Consider the following 16,623-nt stretch of genomic DNA (forward strand, 5'->3'; position numbering starts at 1 on the left):
TTTCTGTGTTTTTGTTGTTGTTCGTGTGTCACTGTGTGTATATTATATATCACACGAAAGAAAAAGACGCAGAAAGAAGGCAGTGATGCGTTGTTGTTGTTGTTGTTGTTGTTGCGTTTGTTGCGCTCGAGTTTGAAAAGAGTATATATGTGTACACACACACACACTCTCTCTCTCTCTAAAGTAAAGAAATTGGAGGAAAAAAGATCAACAGTTCTCGCTATAAAAAAAAACTAAGAAGTATTCGTATCTTAAAACAACCGCCTTTAGGGTTTAACGCAAACAACAATTTTGGTGAGAAACAAGCCAGAAATCGCGGGTTCGATCCCCGCCTCAGTCATCCTCTCTCTCTTCAACAACGACGACTTGCTCTCTGCGTAAGTAAGGCTGTGTGGCAAAGTGGATGAATGCGCTGGTTTCCGATTACACTCTTTTTTTTGTTGTTTGTTGTTTGTGTTGTGTCTTTTGTGTGTATTTTTAGGGGAAACTTCCTCACAATTTTAAAATAATACAACCACGAGAGACGAACGAAACGAGACACACTTTTACGACGGAGTTGGTGAGATGATGATGCGATCATCGATCGTGCGGTGTTCCTTTCCATCTTCCTCTTCTTTTTCTTCCTCCTCGCGTTCACGACAGAAAGAAGAAGAGAGAAGAAGCAGCGCTGCATTCAGAAGACCACCAAGAAGAGGCCGTTTGGTGCGACAAAACATGGGAAAAATCATAGCCGAAGACAGCGAAGACGAGGAAGACATGTCCATTCGATCGTCGACGATTACCATGGACATGCTAGAAAAAGCGGAGGATCAGTTTTGGGAGGAGTCCATAGATACCGGGGAAGGGTCGTACGACGATTTCGACGACGATAGGAGTGATGTGGAAAAGGAGGATGACGACGACGGTTTAGGCGAAGGCACGGTTTTATTACGAAGAAAAAGAAGAAAAAATAAAAGTAAAAGTAAAACAAAGGAGGAATCAAGAGCGACGAGAACTTTAGAGAACTCGATTTTACGCGCGAGACAGTTCGCGTCGACGGAAAACGCGCGAAAGATTGTGCAGGAAGGCGAGAAGGCGCGCGTGGTTGCGCGATCAACGCTGGCGCAATCGAGCGAAAGAGCGGCGGAGATATCGAAGCAAGCGGTGGAAAAAGCAGAGTTTGTGAGGAGGCAAATAGAGGCGGTGCCGAATAAGAAAGAGATTGTGAGCGCCGCGGCGGCGGCGACGGCGGCGACGGCGGCGATTTCGACCGTGTTGGCGGAACCGTTGATGACTATGGCGGGGTCTATCGTCGCGTTTTCGTTGGTGAAGAGTTTCGAGACGATGGACGAACAGTTAAGACAGAAACAGAAAGAAATCGAGACGAAGAAGAGAGAGGAGAAGGTGGATTTGTTGATGAAGACGAAAGAGAGAAAAGTGGAGACGAGAGTGGAGGTGGTGGACGCGCCGTTGGAGGTGGTGAGCGCGGTGACGTCGTCGACGCCGCCAGTCGAAGAACGGGTGAAAACGACGAGAGAGGAGAAAAAAATTGTAGAAAAAGAAGAGGAATTATTAGGAGCATCGGCGGCAGCGGCGACGACGACGCAGCAAGCAACAACAACACCAAGATCTAGAACAGCAACAAACTCCGCCACGAGCGGTTTCGTTTCCCAAATTGCCAACGAAAACGAAACCGCCTTATTCGAAGCGCGCAAAAAGAGAGAGCAGATTTTGAACGAGATGGCGCAATACAACGACGCGCCGGCGACGACGAAGAATGGGAACACAATGCGCCCGGGGAAGTTGGCGGAAACGACGAACAACAAATACTTCGCCAACCGCGCGACGAAACGCACCGCGGACGTTTTAGGCTACAGCACCACGCCTCCGCAAAACGTTCCAACGGATGCGCAAAAAGAACAACCACCGAAAGCGTCGATGACGTCACCGTCACCATCTTCATCGGAAAAAAAGAGACGAGACGACGATACGAAAATCAGTCTCTTCGCCGCCTTCTTCGCCGTGTTTACCTTTCCGTTTACGCTTTTGCTCGAACTCTTCAGAGCGTGCGTGGAAGTCTTGAAAAAGTACTTCTTCTCAACAAGCAGCGGAGAGGAAAGAGACGCCGGAGAGAGAAGTTAAATCATCCGATTTATAATAATAATAATAGCGCTGTAATAATCAACAACAACACCGCGCGCGCGCACTATCCGATCTGTAAATACGCGAAAACGAGAACACTTTTGACATCACAACACGTTCGCATCGCGACGACGAACGTAGAAAATTCTGTTGAGACTACTTTCTTCACTTAAAAACGCCCCTAAAACTAAAACGGAAAGAGACAACGACGACGACGTTGAGAAGAGATACTCCTCCATCATGAGCGAACAAAAGTACACCCCGAGACTGCACTCGAAGGACAACCCTCCAGGCGCGCCCACCGTCCTTTTCCACACCACGCTCGGAGAGATAGAGTTGGAATTGTATTACTTGCACGCGCCGAAAACGTCGCAGAATTTCTTCGAGTTGGCAAAGAAAGGATACTACGACGGATTGATTTTCCACAGGGTGATTAAAGATTTCATGGCGCAAGGCGGAGATCCGAGCGGGACGGGTAGAGGTGGGAGCTCGATTTGGGGCGGGAAGTTCGAGGACGAGATCACGAGGTAAGGAGAGAAACGAGAGATTTGATTCGTCTTTTGACGAGCGTTTTTTTCTCACTTGTATTTTGCTTTCGGTTTAGTATCAGGACGACGATCGAGCGGACGATGATCGAAAGAAGAAGAAGAAGACCATCGATACGATGCCGTTGTTTATTGTTCTTCTTGGAAACTTCTTGTTTGGTCGAGAGTGTAGAGCGCATCTCTTCGTTTTTATTTTCTGCTGCAACGTTTGGCGGCGACGTTTCGAGTCGCGCTTTTGCTTTTCGAGAGACTGGCGTTTAATACTTACCGAGCTTTTACTCCTTCTTTCTACTTTATGCGCACAAAACAGAGATTTGAAACACGTCGGCGCTGGGATTTTGTCCATGGCGAATAGCGGGAAAGATACGAATGGGAGTCAGTTCTTTATTACTTTAGCGCCTACGCCGTGGTTGGACGGTAAGCACACGATATTCGGGAGGGTGAGTAAACACATACAGACGTTAGAAAAGATCGGGTTAGTAAAAGTCGGGAAGAACGATAGACCGGTGGAGGAGGTGAAGATTTTGAGCGCAGAGGTGGACGATCACGGAATCAAATGGTATTAGCTCGTTGTTGTGTTGTTTGTTGTTAATAGTACATCACACTTTAGAAAGTTCTAGCGCGTACAAAACTACTAGTACTATAACGTCTCCGCATCTACGCTACGTCAAATCGTCGTCCTCCTCCTCCTCTTTTCCTCCTCCTCTTCCCATCATCATCATCGACCCGCCTTTCAACGGAAACGCTGGATTCGGCAATTTCAATCGGCTAAAGCACGCGTCCGCTATCTCTGGAACTCTCCGCTCTCTCCACGTCGTCTCAATCATCCCGGCGTCTTCCTCTTTGTACCCTCTCAAAAGCTCGTAACTAATCAGACTCTCCTCGGAGTTCGCAAACGCGTCAATCTCCATAAAATCCGCGTAACTCAGCTCCGCCTCCTTCACATCACCAACCCACAAATACGCGATAATCGCGTGCAAATAACACCTCCTTTGCGTCGCCGTGCTGCTAATTTTATCGCACGCCACCGCAAATCTCACGCACAACTCAGCCGCTTCTCGAAACGCACCCGTCTTACACCGCAAAGCGCACAGCGCTCGAAACGCGTCCGACGCGTACAACTCCAACTCGTTCTCGCAAAGCACATCCAAAGCTCGCTCGTATAACGACACCGATTTTTCCTCCCCTTTGACTCCTAATTTCTCTAAAATCCTCGCGCATTTCGCCAAACACTCCCCGCTTTGTTGCATCCTCGAGCTCGACGCGTAACACGCGCTCGCTCTCGCAGAGAAATCGCTCAGTAACTGTATCGCCTTCGAATCGTTCACATCGAACTCCTTCGTCTCCAATACCGCTCGGGATGCTAACAAAACGCACTGGTCGTACGACCGCGCCGCTAAGAACACATTGTTCGTCTCTTCGTTCGATTCTGCGCACCGTTCTTTCGCCAGGACTGCTTTATGGAACAGTCTCACGCTTTGAAACATCTTCGACGCGTCGTCGTAGAGCAGAGACGCTTTCTCGAGATCTTTCGATTTAAAGAGACTGCCTCGCGCGGAGGCGTCGGCGAGTTTGAGGAGTTTTTCCGCCTCCGATTGAGACATTGGTAGTGTGAGTCTCTTTCTCACTTTTAGTACCCTGTTTAGGTCTGCTTCTTCTTCTTCTTCTTCTTCTTCTTCTTCTGAGATTGGTATCGTGCGCGTGTTTGCTGGAGTTTCTTCTGAGGTGTGCGGTGGTGGATGAAACGCTTTCTTTGCGTCGTGTTCGAGTTTATATTTCTTCTCTTATTAAAACCGTGCAAGTTACAGCTCTCTCTCTTTCTTTCTTTCTCTCTTTCTTTCTCTCTTTCTCTCTCTACCGATGATGAGTAATTACTTGTCCGTGTTTTTAAACGACGAGTCGTAACTCGCCGTCGGTTCTAATTTCTTCGCCTCGACCAATTTTCTCACCGCTCTCATGAAATCGTCGTGCGTCGCGTAGTCTCGATCTTCTCTGATGGCGAACATGCCTGCCTCGGTGCACACGTTTCGCATGTCCGCGGCGTTAAAGTTTTCGGCGACTTTTGAGACCGCTTCGTAATCGATTTCGCCGTGTTTGTTTATACCGGCGGCGTGGATTTTTAACACCTCTACTCGTCCTTGTTCGTTGGGCAACGGGATTTCAATTTTTCGGTCTAACCGTCCCGGACGCATCAACGCCGGGTCTAAAACGTCCGGTCTGTTCGTCGCCATGACCATTTTTACTTTACCTAAAACATCAAAGCCGTCCAGTTGATTTAACAACTCCATCAACGTTCTTTGAATCTCGCGATCGGCCGAGGTCCCTTCGCTAAATCGTTTCCCTCCGATGGCGTCGATTTCGTCCATGAAAATAACGCACGGTTCGTTCGCTCGCGCGTACCCGAACATTTCTCTGATTAACCTCGCAGATTCTCCGATGTACTTATCTACGATAGCGCTCGAAACGACTTTCAAAAACGCGCAATCGATGTTGCTCGCAATCGCTTTCGCCAACAACGTCTTCCCCGTGCCGGGCGGGCCGTACAACAACACTCCTTTCGGAGGCGCAATCCCAACCCGTAAAAACAATTCCGGATTCATCAGAGGCAACTCAATGCTCTCTCGTAACTCCCTAATTTGCTCCCCTAACCCTCCAATCGAGGAATACTCCACCTTCCCTGGCGCCTCGCTCAACATGTTAAACACCACCGGATCCACCTCTCTCGGCAACGCTCGCATAACCGTCAGCGTCGTCATATCCAACGTCACTCTCGTCCCGTTCACTAACTTCTCTCGATCGAGTTTCGACCGGCACCCGACGATATATCTCGGTCCTGAACTCGCTTTCACGATGAACCTATCCTCGTCCAGCTGCCGTAAAACTTCCCCTATGATTTGCCCCATCGATTGGAGCGCGGTCAAATCTCGTTCTGTTTTATCAAACTGTAGTCTGGTTTCTTTCAACTCTGCGCGTAAATTCCGTACTCGTGCGTCTAACTCTTTGTGTTGGAGCATTAATCTCGTGAAATCGGAGATGGCTTGTTGTTTCCTCGGGTCCGAGCCGTCGCCGCCGTCTTCGCCGCTCCCTGCGGGTGGAGGTGGGACCGCCACTTCCGTCGTCATGATGTCTCTGATGTCTCGCTTTCTTTTCAAAAGAAGGGAAGAATGAAGTTGAAATCTCTCTCTCTTCTTCTTCTTCTTCTTCTTTAGAAGAGAACAGTACCACCGAAGCCTTTGAACCGATGTGCTCTTCTCGAGCGCGCTCTTTGTTTTTGCGTATGTTTTTCAAAAGCGGTCGCAGCAGGAGTAGTAATACTAATAGTACTAGTAAAAGTAGTCGTCCTTTGTGTTGCGATCTCACGCTTTTCCAAGGGAACTCCCTTCGTTGCTTTTGCAACCGGTAGGGTTTAATACCCTAAACATTAAAAGGGGAGAAAATGAGACCAAACACCGTTGGAAAGATGCGCGTTTTTAGTAAACACACTCTGACACACACACACGCACGATGCGCTCGTTAGTATTAACGATAGAAGAGGGAAGAGCTCTTGTTGTTGGAGGAGGAGGAGGAAAAGGAGGAGGAATTTTTAGTCGCGATGGTAGTAGGACGCGCAACAAAACGCATCATCGTCGTCGCAGAGTACATGCTGTTACTCATGATGTTGTCGGAAAAGGAACGACTCCTTTGAGGAGTAGTAACGATGATGATGAGTATTATTGGACGAAACGGCGGAAAAGCAGCGTTTTTGGAATGATGAATACTCGTCGTCGCGAGAACAGAATGACACCAAACAAATCGGCGGTTGGTGTGCAACAGTGGGACGTGATATGCGTTCGAGACGACGACGATGACGAGAGCGTTTCGGGAAAATATCAATTCGCGACGGTCGAAACGAGGGGCAAAGACGGGCGGATAGAGTGCGTCGTTTTAGAAAAAGAAGTGCGGGACGATTTAGACGAGATAGAGGAGGAGAGTAGTAGTAACATTATTTTTGTGGAGACGCAGGAAACGAGAGTTATACGCGAAGAAGACGTCGTGTGCGTGTGTTCAGATTTCATTTTGTTCGAACAAAGAATGGATCAAGATCGAATATCGAATCCGCACGGCGAACACTCGACGAACATATGGGTGGCGAAGAAAAAAGACGTCGAAGACGAGAGAGGACAGTTGTCGAAGTTGTTGTTGAAATGATGCGATGCTGTGGTGACGTTTTCGTAGCATATCATCTCGCTTCTTTCTCAGCCATACGTTTCGCATGTGTCGCATGTGTTCTTTTTCCAAGAGGGAAAAAATATTCAAAGATATCGACGTCACACTTTTTGCCCGCGCGCAGAACGCACAACAACGCATAATCAATCAATCAATCAATACATCGATCGATCAAAGGTACTCGTCATCATGTCCTCAGCATTTTCAATCTCTTTAGGGGCGCCAGGACGCTTGAATACTACGAAACTTTCCTCCAAGACTCTTACGAGAGAAAGACAGTTTTGTATCTCTAAAAAGAAGAGGAGCGCTTCCGGCGCGATTACCCCGGTTTTCGCGAAGGTTGGGGAACAGCTGCCGCCCTCCACAATGGTCGAGCGGCAATTACCCACGACGACGGATGGGGACATTGGCATTTACGGCGCCATTGCACCGTTTAAGAACGGGTTCGACCCGTTGGGATTATCGAAAAGAAAAACGTTCGATGATCTCAAACGATATCGCGAAGCTGAACTGACGCACGGACGCGTGTGCATGCTGGCGGCGGTTGGTATTTTGGTCGGGGAATACGTCGAAGGGTCCTCGTTTTTGTTCGACGCATCTATCACCGGTCCGGCTATAAATCATTTTCAACAAGTTCCGCCGCCGTTCTGGTACGCGCTCGGCGTCGTCATCTTCATCGGAGAAGCGACGAGAGTGCAAAAAGGATGGGCAGATCCGTTCACGTCCGACTTATTCACTCTGCGAGACGATTACGTTCCCGGTGAGATTGGTTTTGACCCGCTCGGTCTCTGTCCCGATGCGAGCGATGAGCTGTATCTCGATTACAAATTGAAAGAGCTCTCACACGGAAGACTCGCTATGGTCGCTACGGCGTTCTTCGTCGCTAAAGAACTCGTCACCGGGAACAAAATCTTCCCGCAGTTTGATTTGTACCCCTACCAATAAATTCAACACAACAAAAGGAGTTTAAAAAGAACTTACTTGAAGAGAGGGAGAGAGAGAGTGAAAAGAGAGTGGAAAGAGACTGCGCGTCGCAACATCGATCGAGCGCTTATTTTTCAATCAAACACACATGTTGCAACACAAAACACACACACACATTTCTGAAGCACACACATACGCAATGCCCCCTCCCTCAAATTCTCCTTTCGACGAGGCCATCGCGTCTGATTCAGAGGAGGAAAAAAAGCACCTCATTTTCGTCCCCGGGAGGTTATGTTTGCTCGGTGAACATTCCGATTGGGTGCGTTCTTAATACTAGTTTATTCTTAGGGGAAATGCAGGCGCACCAACACCCACAAGCTCACACACACGTTTTCTCTTTCTTTTCTTCAAATCTCATCTCTCAAACACGACAGGCGGGCGGATTTAGACGAACACATCCGTCCTTACCAGTTGGGTCTTGTCTCGTCGTCGGCACGAGCGAAGGCATATCCGCGACCGCGTTTAAATTGAGGAACAAAATTGCGATTCGAACAAAGACGGATACAGGCGAGACGAACGAAGTCGTGTGGGATGTAGCGAACGGGTCCGAGGATTTATCGCGAATCGCGAACGAAGGAAAATTCTGGTCGTACATCGCGGGAACGATTCAAGAAGTGTATAAGAAATACGGAAATGTAGGTGGGATATGCGTCGAGGTGACGAAATGTTCGTTACCGGTGAAGAAAGGGTTGTCTTCGTCGGCGGCGATATGCGTGCTCGTGGCGAGAGCGTTTTCGAAGTGTTACGCGATGGAGAAGGAGATGAGTGTGTTGGAGCAAATGGAGTTGGCATATTTGGGGGAAATTGCGACGCCGTCTCGGTGTGGTCGAATGGATCAAGCGTGTGCGTTTGGGAGTGGAGTGTGCGTTACGATGACCTTCGACGGCGACGAGATGAAGTGCGAAGAGACGCCGGTTGGGAACGAAAGGACGGTTGGGGGCGAGAGTACGAGCGACAACGAATGCTTTCACATCGTTGTGTGCGATTTGGACGGCCAAAAAGACACGGTAAAAATCTTGAAGGACTTGCAATCCGCCTTTGAAAATGTGCCTCCCAAGGTTGAAAACGCTTCGCACGCGGACGCGCAAAAGTTCCTCGGTAAACTCTCTTACGAGTACGTCCAAACCGCCAAACGCGCGCTCTCAAGTAACAACGCCAAACTCCTCGGTCAAACCTTTACGGAGTACCAACGCGCGTTCGATCTGCACTTAGTTCCGCTGTGTGAATCCGAACTGACTGCGCCGAAACTCCACGCCATATTAGCCGACCCAAAGGTCAAAATTTACAGTTACGGCGGTAAAGGCGTCGGATCGCAAGGCGACGGAAGCGCGCAATTCGTCGCCAGGGACGCGTTCCAAGCCGATTTACTCGAAAAGCACCTCCGAAACGTCTGGAAGTTGGAACACGTCATGAGAGTGGTGATTAAAAGCACTTCTTCGAGTTCGCTTTAGAGAGAGAGAGAGAGAAAAAGATTACATCATCTAGCAGCGGATAGCGCACACGCTCCCATGATGGTACTTTTGTATAACACGTATGTAAAATACATAGCAATAGGTAATACGTATCACGCGTCATCGCCATCATTTTAACATCATCATTGCGCGTGAAAACAGGGAGAAAGTGGTTTTCAAAGAAGAGCTTTCCCGCTCGTCTTCGTCGACATTTTTTCCCACATATCGCCAATAAGCATTCAAAAGCCAATTCAAAACTCCAATTCGTCAGAAGAAACACCACCCATCATAACCTCAAGCGATCGTTTTTGCTTCACCTGGTACCTTCATTTCGTGTTTGTACTTCAACGAGAACAATTACTACTCTGCTCTCATTTTACTACTACAAATCATCGTCGTCTGAAAGTGAACATAAAAATGAACAATTCCAATTCGAATTCCTTCGTCCACCAAACGTTCGGTTTAACAAACAAAACCTGCGTCGTGACCGGCGGGACGAAAGGCCTCGGCAAAGCGATCTGCGACGCGTTCGGCGCGTGCAACGCTAAAAATGTAATCACGTGCTCGCGCACGGGAGTTGACAAAGACCACGCGTGGCCGCACGAAAACGTTTGCAAATATCATCACTCGATAAAAGACGTGAGCAAAGAACGAGAACGAGACTCGTTTTTAACGGAAATCAAGGAAAAATTCGGCAAAGCGGACGTGTTCGTCTCGAACGTCGGGTTTAACATTCGGAAGAAAACTTCAGATTTTACGCGCGAGGAGTATCACTCTTTAATGGGGACGAATTTGGAAGCGAGTTTTGATATCGTACGGCAAGCGTATAAGAAAGGTATCATCGGGAAAGGCACGTCGGTGATTTTCAACTCGTCCGTCGCCGGATTGACGAGTATTCAAACGGGCGCGATATACGCGATGTCGAAAGCGGCGTTGAACCAGTTGACGAAAAGTTTAGCCTGCGAGTGGGGGAGAGAAGGGATTCGGGTGAACGCGATTGCTCCGTGGTACATAAACACCGATTTGGCGAAACAGGTTTTGAAGAACGAAGAGTATAAGAAGAGCGTGGTGAGACGAACGCCGATGGGGAGAGTCGGCGAGCCGAGAGAGGTGGCCACGGCGACGGTGTTTTTAGCTTCGCAAGCGAGTTCGTACGTGACTGGACAGATATTAGCCATCGACGGTGGTTTTTCCGTGTTCGGGTACGCTCCGCCGGATGGAACCAGTCACAGCGAAAACGTCGTCTCCGGCGCAGTAGAAGCGAAAAAGAAACGACGAAAAGATCCAAACGCGCCGAAACAGGTGAAAACGGCGTATCTCTACTTCGCCGAGAAGGAAAGAATGAAAATCGTCCAACAATCGCCAGATATGAGACCGCCGGACATCATGGCCGAACTCGGCGTCCGATGGAAAGCGTTATCGGAAAAGAATAGAAAACCGTACGAGAAAATCGCGGAAAAAGACAAACTCCGTCACGACGAGCAGATGAAATCGTACCAACCGTCGGAGGGATACGATAGAGACGGGTACGCGTTCCAAGCCGACGACTTTGAAATCTACGACGACGAGCGGAAAAGAAAACGACCGAAGAAAGAAGCGGGCCAGCCGAAAAACGCCAGGTCCGCGTACGTTTACTTTTGCGAAGTCTCTCGCCCGTCCATCGCGCCGAAGGGCACGCACCCGGCGGAAACCATGAAACTCTTGGGCCGTAAGTGGCAAAGGCTCTCCGAAGAGGACCGAAAACCGTTCGAAGCGAAACACGAGAAGGACAAAGCCAGGTACGAGATCGAAATGAAAGAGTGGAGAGAAGGGAAGAGAACGAACAGTGTCACTACTACTACTAATAATAACAACAACAACATATACATCGAGGAGTAGGAGTCGCGGCTACTAGGCAGACGGAGAGGAGGAGGACGATATCGTCGTCCGCGTGTAATAAAAACGAGAGAGAGAGAGAAATTTGAAAGTATACGACAAAAGTCACATCTCGCCTCGTCTCGCATCCTCCAACCACCAAATTTTGTCCTTCTGTCCTTCTGGTTGACGTCATTCCATTTCGCCTTTTGCGCGGACAGTCGCCGTTCGAGTGAAGACTACGCAACATAAAAACTCGATCTTCTCATCAGACGCACCATTATCATCATCGTCTTCTGTATGAACCGTCTCATCTGCGCTCCTTCGACCGTCGTCGTCGCGACATCTTCAGCGCCAAAAACGACGTTTCGTTTTGGAAAACGAAGACGAAATGTGTGCACAAAGGCGGGACCATCTCAATCGACTTCATCCGCCGCTTTAAAGATCTGGGAGGAGATTAAAAACCAAGTCGAGTTAACGTTTAACCCAAGAACGAACGGGGCGAAAATAGCCGGTCGATGTCCGGATACGCAAACGATTGAAACCGAAGTGGATAGATTACATGCCTCGGATGCAGTCGAGGGAGACGTGAAGGAAAATTTTAGCGAAGACCGATTCGCGTTGGAATTGGCGAGAAATATCACCGAGACGAGCGTACAGAACACGCCTTCGAATTGGGACGATGCTTTGAAGGAGGTGATATTATCGTCGGTGGACGACGATATGGATGATGATAAAGAGTGCGCGTTGGACGAGTTTGAAGATACCGTCGAAGAAGAAGCGGAACTGGATGAGTACGGATACGCAATCGTGGACGAATTACCGTTGACGGGAAGAGAATTGGCGTTGTTGTGTTACGGCAAGTACGATAGGTTTCACGACATGGCACTCAAACACGTTAAAATGGGAGGCGGGATGAGTAAATGGGTTTCTCTCAATTTGTACGTCGGACATCTCGCCCAGAAATCGTATCCCACGACGGAAAGAGAATATATCGAAAGACTCGATGCAATTGCATACATGATCACCTCTTGGGGACAAGCTGGATACACGAGGAGGTGGTTCGCCGAGAAGCCAATGGCGAGAAGAGGATTACCGAGTCGACCACGCGTAGATACGTGCGTGACGTTGCAATTCAACAGATCGCCGACGTGGGACGACTCGATGGGTGACGAATTTTTCGATTACTAAATGATTCTTCCTTCCTCTCGTAGAAGAAGTTAAAGAAGAAGAAGAAGAAGAAGAAGAAGGAAGACTCTGTATTATATTTGGAGTATAGTGTACCCATGTACCACGGGTATTGGTACATTTTATGCGCGTCGTGTGTTGTTGTTATTGTTGTTATTATTATTCATGCTTTAAAGCGCTATTATTAGATACGCTTACGCCTCTTTTAATAAAACTACGTTTTCTATCGTCGCTCGGTAAAAGCGTAACTACTATTCATATCGGCGGCGGCGGTAAACTCTCAGAACTGAAGACTTTCTTTGGCTCCCATCCGGAAATGCACAAATCAACCGCATCCGTCTTACACGTGATTTCAACCACCGACGCGTCCTCCTTCGCCTCTTCTTTTCTTTCCTTTACCACCGCCTCCACCGCCCTCTTCATCTCTTCCTCCCAATCGCCGTCGGCGTAACAAAACGACACGTGCGGTATCACGCGCGGTTCGTATTCGTACTTCGGAAACCCAAACCGCTCGTTCACCTCGTTCACCGCGAGAATCATCTCCCTCACGCGTTCGGACCCGGAGCGTTTCCGCGTCGCGTCGTCCCCGTCGTCTTTCTCGCACGCCGCCACAAACGTCGTCGTCCTTTCGTCGTTCACGAAGACGCGCAACTCTCTCAACTCTAACGACGCGTTGTTGTTGCGAGAGGAAGAAGAACAAGAAGAATCGAATCTTCCTCGATGCGTTCGAAACGCTTTGTTGAAACTCGCTTTCAACTGCGACCGGTACGGTTCCCTCTGTTCTTTTCGCACTGGAAACACTTTGGACAAGGACACGTGCAAAGCGTCTTCTCCTCCGCGCGCGATGATTTCGCGCACTTTAATCATTTCCTTCTTCTTCTTCGTGTCGTTGCTTTTTTCGTCGTCCAACAACGATACCACTTGTCGCTGCACGTCTCGCGCGAGATCGGAGAGCGAACGCGTCTCTTTCGTCGTCGCGCGACATCGAATCCTCACGGACGTTGCAAAGTTCCCAACTGCGTGTGGGAACTGCCTCGTTCGTCCTTTCGTGGCGTCTTTCTCGTTCTGGGTCTCCTCGGAGTGCATCGTTTTCATGTCGAGTATAAGCTCGCGAGACGTTTTTCTTCGTCTTTGTCTTCCGTAAACTTCTGTTCTCGTTCGTCTCTGTGCGTCACATCTTTACCCCGTTGTTGTGCGGCGAGATTGTGGCGCAGAGTAAACACATATATAACGTGATGTTCTCGCACCGTCGTCGTCGTACAAACAAAAGGAAAAAGAACTTTCTGTCACGCAGAGTGCTTTTTCGCCTCTCGTTGCTCCTCTCAGTGTTCTGTTGGTATTGGTATTACTCTTCTCATCATCATCATCGGGAAAAGCGGGAAAAGCGCGTAACGGTAAACACCTTTAAGACGACGACGAGTTTACGCGAATCAAGACAGCACTTAAACAACAACTTTAAGGAGAATAATACCAAGGAGGAGGATAAAAAGAACTCCGAGATAAAGCAGCAAAAAAGACAACTGCTCTACCCGGGCGAAGCGAGAGAGGTGTGCGCCTCTTGGTCGCCTTTACCGAACAGTCCAAAAATGACCACGAGGAAAAGCTACTGGATGAGCGAACGAGGCACATTAACCGCGAACGAACTGAAGAGAAAGAGTTTATGTCACGCGAAAGGCGGTCCCGGAGGAAGCGTTTCGTCGTGTTGGCAGAGGAAGCTGTCGGATGTCGAAAGGATTAGAAACGTAGGATCTCCGAGTTTAGCTCGATTGACGAACGAAACGGTTCTGGCGGTGTTTCGAGCGAGCGAAGACGCGGTAGGAGAGGAAGGGCAACATCTGAGAGTGACGACGAGCAGAGCCGGGGAAGGGAAAGGGTGGAAGGTTTCGACGCCGTTCGAGGAGGTTGGGAAGTTTCATGATAACGATTGGAAAAGAGGGAGTGGGATGCCGATGTGGGATCCGATCGTGTTCGCGGAGAGAGACGGAAAGGGGAGGGCGTTTGTGTTTTACGCGGTGTCGGATTCGCAGAGGAGAGGGGAGTGTCGTCAAGAAAAGAGCGTGCCGTTGTTAGGTTTTGGGAGTAAACCAATCAAACCGTGGGTGAGAGGTGGTGATATCTACGTCGTGGCGAGTACCGATGCGACTTTAAAGGAATGGATGACACCTCGACGAGTGTTAAAGAGTGCAGATTTCAACGGCGCGCCAATCACGTTGAACGGACCGGCAGTGGAGATGGACGAGGCGAACTCAGAGACTGGGAATAGGGATTGGGTCGTGCCGGTGTGCGTAAATGGAATGAAACAAGTGAATGTCGGAACTGTTTTGGCGCAATACGGGAGGGGGGTACACCGCGAAGGCGGCACCGGCGAAGGCGGGTTTAATCCCAAGTGCGGCGCCGAGGCGGTGAGAAAGTGCGGGGTAATCGTGAGTTCGGATTTGGGAAAGACGTGGGACACGTCGAGATTACACGAATCCTTGGGTTTCGATCGAAAGAATGGCATTTTATTGGCGGATATGACGGTGGCGGAAATCGGGGAGGGCGGTTTGTACGCCGTGTTTCGACCGAAAGTGGTGGTTGGAGGCGAGGACGACGGGCTCGTCGTTCGAAGAACGGCAAAAAGCATGCGATTGTACACTGCCATTTCCACGGATGTAGGAAAAACGTGGACGACACCACGCGAGATGTCCTCCGAGATGCGAACGTTCGACGCCGCAGCGAGACTTTTTCGATTACAACCCAAAGGCCCGTTGGTGTTGGCGTACAACGACCGATCAAACTTCGATACTCTCGAAGGAGAAGACGGTGTGAGTGATGAGGAAAACGACGACGACGACGACGAGAGTATCGGTAGTAGCAGTGGTAGCAGAAGTAGTGAGACTAGTAAGAGTAGCCGTAGCGGTAGTAGTAGCAATAGCGCGAGTTTCTCCGACGCGGCCACCAACTTAGGCGCGTTGCGCCTGACCCTCGCCACCTCCCACGACCACGGTCGCACCTGGCGCAAAGTCGTCACCGTCCGCGATGGTGCCACCACCACCAGCGGTAACACCAACACCGACGAAAGTAGCGCTTTTCATCGCCAACAACAGCAAAGAAAAACGCTCGGCCTTCGCGTCTCGCAACCGTGGCTTTTACAGCACGGCTGCAAAGCCTTCGTCGCGTTTTCTCGAGACTATCACGCGTTGGAATATTCCTCGAGGTTCGCGCGAGCGCAACCGGAAAACGACCGCGAGTTGGGTTTACGAGTCAGCCACGTGGAGATGTAATACTAATATTAATTCGTGTGTGTATTATTAATGCGGTATCTGGTACGTATACTTTCTTTTGTGTTTTACGTTCTTTCCTCTTTGTGCGCTTTCATTTTTCATTTTGTCTGCTTTTTTTGCCGTCAAATCCCTCTTTTATCACGCGCACATTTAACACACACAATTACTATATCGGAAAGAAAATGGTGCGATCGTCTCATCCTCGCGTCTTCCTCCGTCGCGCGCTCCTTTCCTTCGCGTCCTCTCTTTCGCTTCTGCGTTTCGTTCTTCTTTTCTTCTTTCGTACATAAAAGGTACGGGAAAGAGTAGAGCGCAGTTTTGGGGAAATTCAATTCGTTTTTGTTCCCCTACTGACCTAAGAGGAATATCCCCGCTCTCATCAAACACACATCACACAGGCGAAGTCTACGATTCTTACGGTCCTGAAAATCATCCCTCTCGCGTTATACTTACGCGCGGCGTCGTGTAAACTCGCTCTTCCCATCCTCGGGTGCGACGGCCCTTTATGCCCGGTGGCGATTGGAAAATCTGGCGATTGCACACCAACTGCCAACACGGCGGAATGTTACGCGTGGTGCGAACACGCGTGGACGCCGTGGGCGAACAACTTACTGTCCACGTTTAAGATTCCTTATAAAGTAAGATGTAACAAATCGAACGGGTATGAACTTGCGAAAATTATCGCCGCGGTGGAGATTATCGGGTACTTGATGTTGTGGATGCCAGGGAAGGCGAAGAAAGGCGCTTTTATTTTAACCGCGACGATGGCGTTTGCCATTCACTTTCATGTGACGTTTTTGAAGGATTCCGTGGATAAGCTCGGGTTGCAGTTCGCTTTGATCTTGGCAAGTTTGGCTGTGTACGTGATGGAAACGGATGGCAAAAAGAGTGGATCGAAACCGAGGCCGCCGAAGAGAGGCGGATCGAAAAAGCGAAACTAAAGAGGAGCGAGAGATTTTTATTTATATATATGACTGGTTGGTAAGAGCGTCGATGCTTATTAAAGTGCAA

At 49.2% G+C, this 16,623-nt stretch overlaps 12 protein-coding genes across 12 annotated transcripts; 9 read left to right on the top strand and 3 right to left on the bottom strand.

The window, feature by feature from the left end:
- Positions 1 to 783: 783 nt before the first annotated feature.
- Positions 784 to 2,121, top strand: Bathy09g03470 (unknown protein; the record flags this gene model as incomplete). Its single annotated transcript, XM_007511266.1, has 1 exon — positions 784 to 2,121. The coding sequence occupies one exon, from the start codon at positions 784 to 786 to the stop codon at positions 2,119 to 2,121; it is 1,338 nt and encodes a 445-aa protein (XP_007511328.1).
- Positions 2,122 to 2,361: 240 nt separating this feature from the next.
- On the top strand, positions 2,362 to 2,652 carry Bathy09g03480 (predicted protein; the record flags this gene model as incomplete). Its single annotated transcript, XM_007511123.1, has 1 exon — positions 2,362 to 2,652. One exon carries the CDS (start codon positions 2,362 to 2,364, stop codon positions 2,650 to 2,652), a length of 291 nt encoding a protein of 96 aa, XP_007511185.1.
- A 133-nt stretch (positions 2,653 to 2,785) lies between these two features.
- Bathy09g03490 (peptidyl-prolyl cis-trans isomerase-like 1) lies at positions 2,786 to 3,232 on the top strand (the record flags this gene model as incomplete). The annotated part of the gene is made up of 1 exon (XM_007511013.1): positions 2,786 to 3,232. One exon carries the CDS (start codon positions 2,786 to 2,788, stop codon positions 3,230 to 3,232), a length of 447 nt encoding a protein of 148 aa, XP_007511075.1.
- Positions 3,233 to 3,328: 96 nt separating this feature from the next.
- On the bottom strand, positions 3,329 to 4,270 carry Bathy09g03500 (predicted protein; the record flags this gene model as incomplete). Its single annotated transcript, XM_007511183.1, has 1 exon — positions 3,329 to 4,270. One exon carries the CDS (start codon positions 4,268 to 4,270, stop codon positions 3,329 to 3,331), a length of 942 nt encoding a protein of 313 aa, XP_007511245.1.
- Positions 4,271 to 4,537: 267 nt separating this feature from the next.
- Bathy09g03510 (26S protease regulatory subunit S10B) lies at positions 4,538 to 5,788 on the bottom strand (the record flags this gene model as incomplete). The annotated part of the gene is made up of 1 exon (XM_007510889.1): positions 4,538 to 5,788. One exon carries the CDS (start codon positions 5,786 to 5,788, stop codon positions 4,538 to 4,540), a length of 1,251 nt encoding a protein of 416 aa, XP_007510951.1.
- A 382-nt stretch (positions 5,789 to 6,170) lies between these two features.
- Bathy09g03520 (unknown protein) lies at positions 6,171 to 6,854 on the top strand (the record flags this gene model as incomplete). Its single annotated transcript, XM_007510912.1, has 1 exon — positions 6,171 to 6,854. The coding sequence occupies one exon, from the start codon at positions 6,171 to 6,173 to the stop codon at positions 6,852 to 6,854; it is 684 nt and encodes a 227-aa protein (XP_007510974.1).
- Positions 6,855 to 7,061: 207 nt separating this feature from the next.
- On the top strand, positions 7,062 to 7,817 carry Bathy09g03530 (Light harvesting complex protein; the record flags this gene model as incomplete). Its single annotated transcript, XM_007511119.1, has 1 exon — positions 7,062 to 7,817. One exon carries the CDS (start codon positions 7,062 to 7,064, stop codon positions 7,815 to 7,817), a length of 756 nt encoding a protein of 251 aa, XP_007511181.1.
- Positions 7,818 to 8,149: 332 nt separating this feature from the next.
- Bathy09g03540 (predicted protein) lies at positions 8,150 to 9,307 on the top strand (the record flags this gene model as incomplete). Its single annotated transcript, XM_007510871.1, has 1 exon — positions 8,150 to 9,307. The coding sequence occupies one exon, from the start codon at positions 8,150 to 8,152 to the stop codon at positions 9,305 to 9,307; it is 1,158 nt and encodes a 385-aa protein (XP_007510933.1).
- Positions 9,308 to 9,724: 417 nt separating this feature from the next.
- On the top strand, positions 9,725 to 11,185 carry Bathy09g03550 (predicted protein; the record flags this gene model as incomplete). The annotated part of the gene is made up of 1 exon (XM_007511114.1): positions 9,725 to 11,185. One exon carries the CDS (start codon positions 9,725 to 9,727, stop codon positions 11,183 to 11,185), a length of 1,461 nt encoding a protein of 486 aa, XP_007511176.1.
- A 276-nt stretch (positions 11,186 to 11,461) lies between these two features.
- On the top strand, positions 11,462 to 12,352 carry Bathy09g03560 (predicted protein; the record flags this gene model as incomplete). The annotated part of the gene is made up of 1 exon (XM_007510915.1): positions 11,462 to 12,352. One exon carries the CDS (start codon positions 11,462 to 11,464, stop codon positions 12,350 to 12,352), a length of 891 nt encoding a protein of 296 aa, XP_007510977.1.
- A 252-nt stretch (positions 12,353 to 12,604) lies between these two features.
- Positions 12,605 to 13,435, bottom strand: Bathy09g03570 (unknown protein; the record flags this gene model as incomplete). Its single annotated transcript, XM_007511241.1, has 1 exon — positions 12,605 to 13,435. The coding sequence occupies one exon, from the start codon at positions 13,433 to 13,435 to the stop codon at positions 12,605 to 12,607; it is 831 nt and encodes a 276-aa protein (XP_007511303.1).
- A 500-nt stretch (positions 13,436 to 13,935) lies between these two features.
- Bathy09g03580 (predicted protein) lies at positions 13,936 to 16,553 on the top strand (the record flags this gene model as incomplete). Its single annotated transcript, XM_007511223.1, has 2 exons — positions 13,936 to 15,591; positions 15,975 to 16,553. 2 exons carry the CDS (start codon positions 13,936 to 13,938, stop codon positions 16,551 to 16,553), a joined length of 2,235 nt encoding a protein of 744 aa, XP_007511285.1.
- Between the last annotated feature and the right edge of the window lie 70 nt (positions 16,554 to 16,623).

This window comes from Bathycoccus prasinos (genome assembly GCF_002220235.1).
Source record: "Bathycoccus prasinos genomic : Chromosome_9".
NCBI lineage: Eukaryota > Viridiplantae > Chlorophyta > Mamiellophyceae > Mamiellales > Bathycoccaceae > Bathycoccus > Bathycoccus prasinos.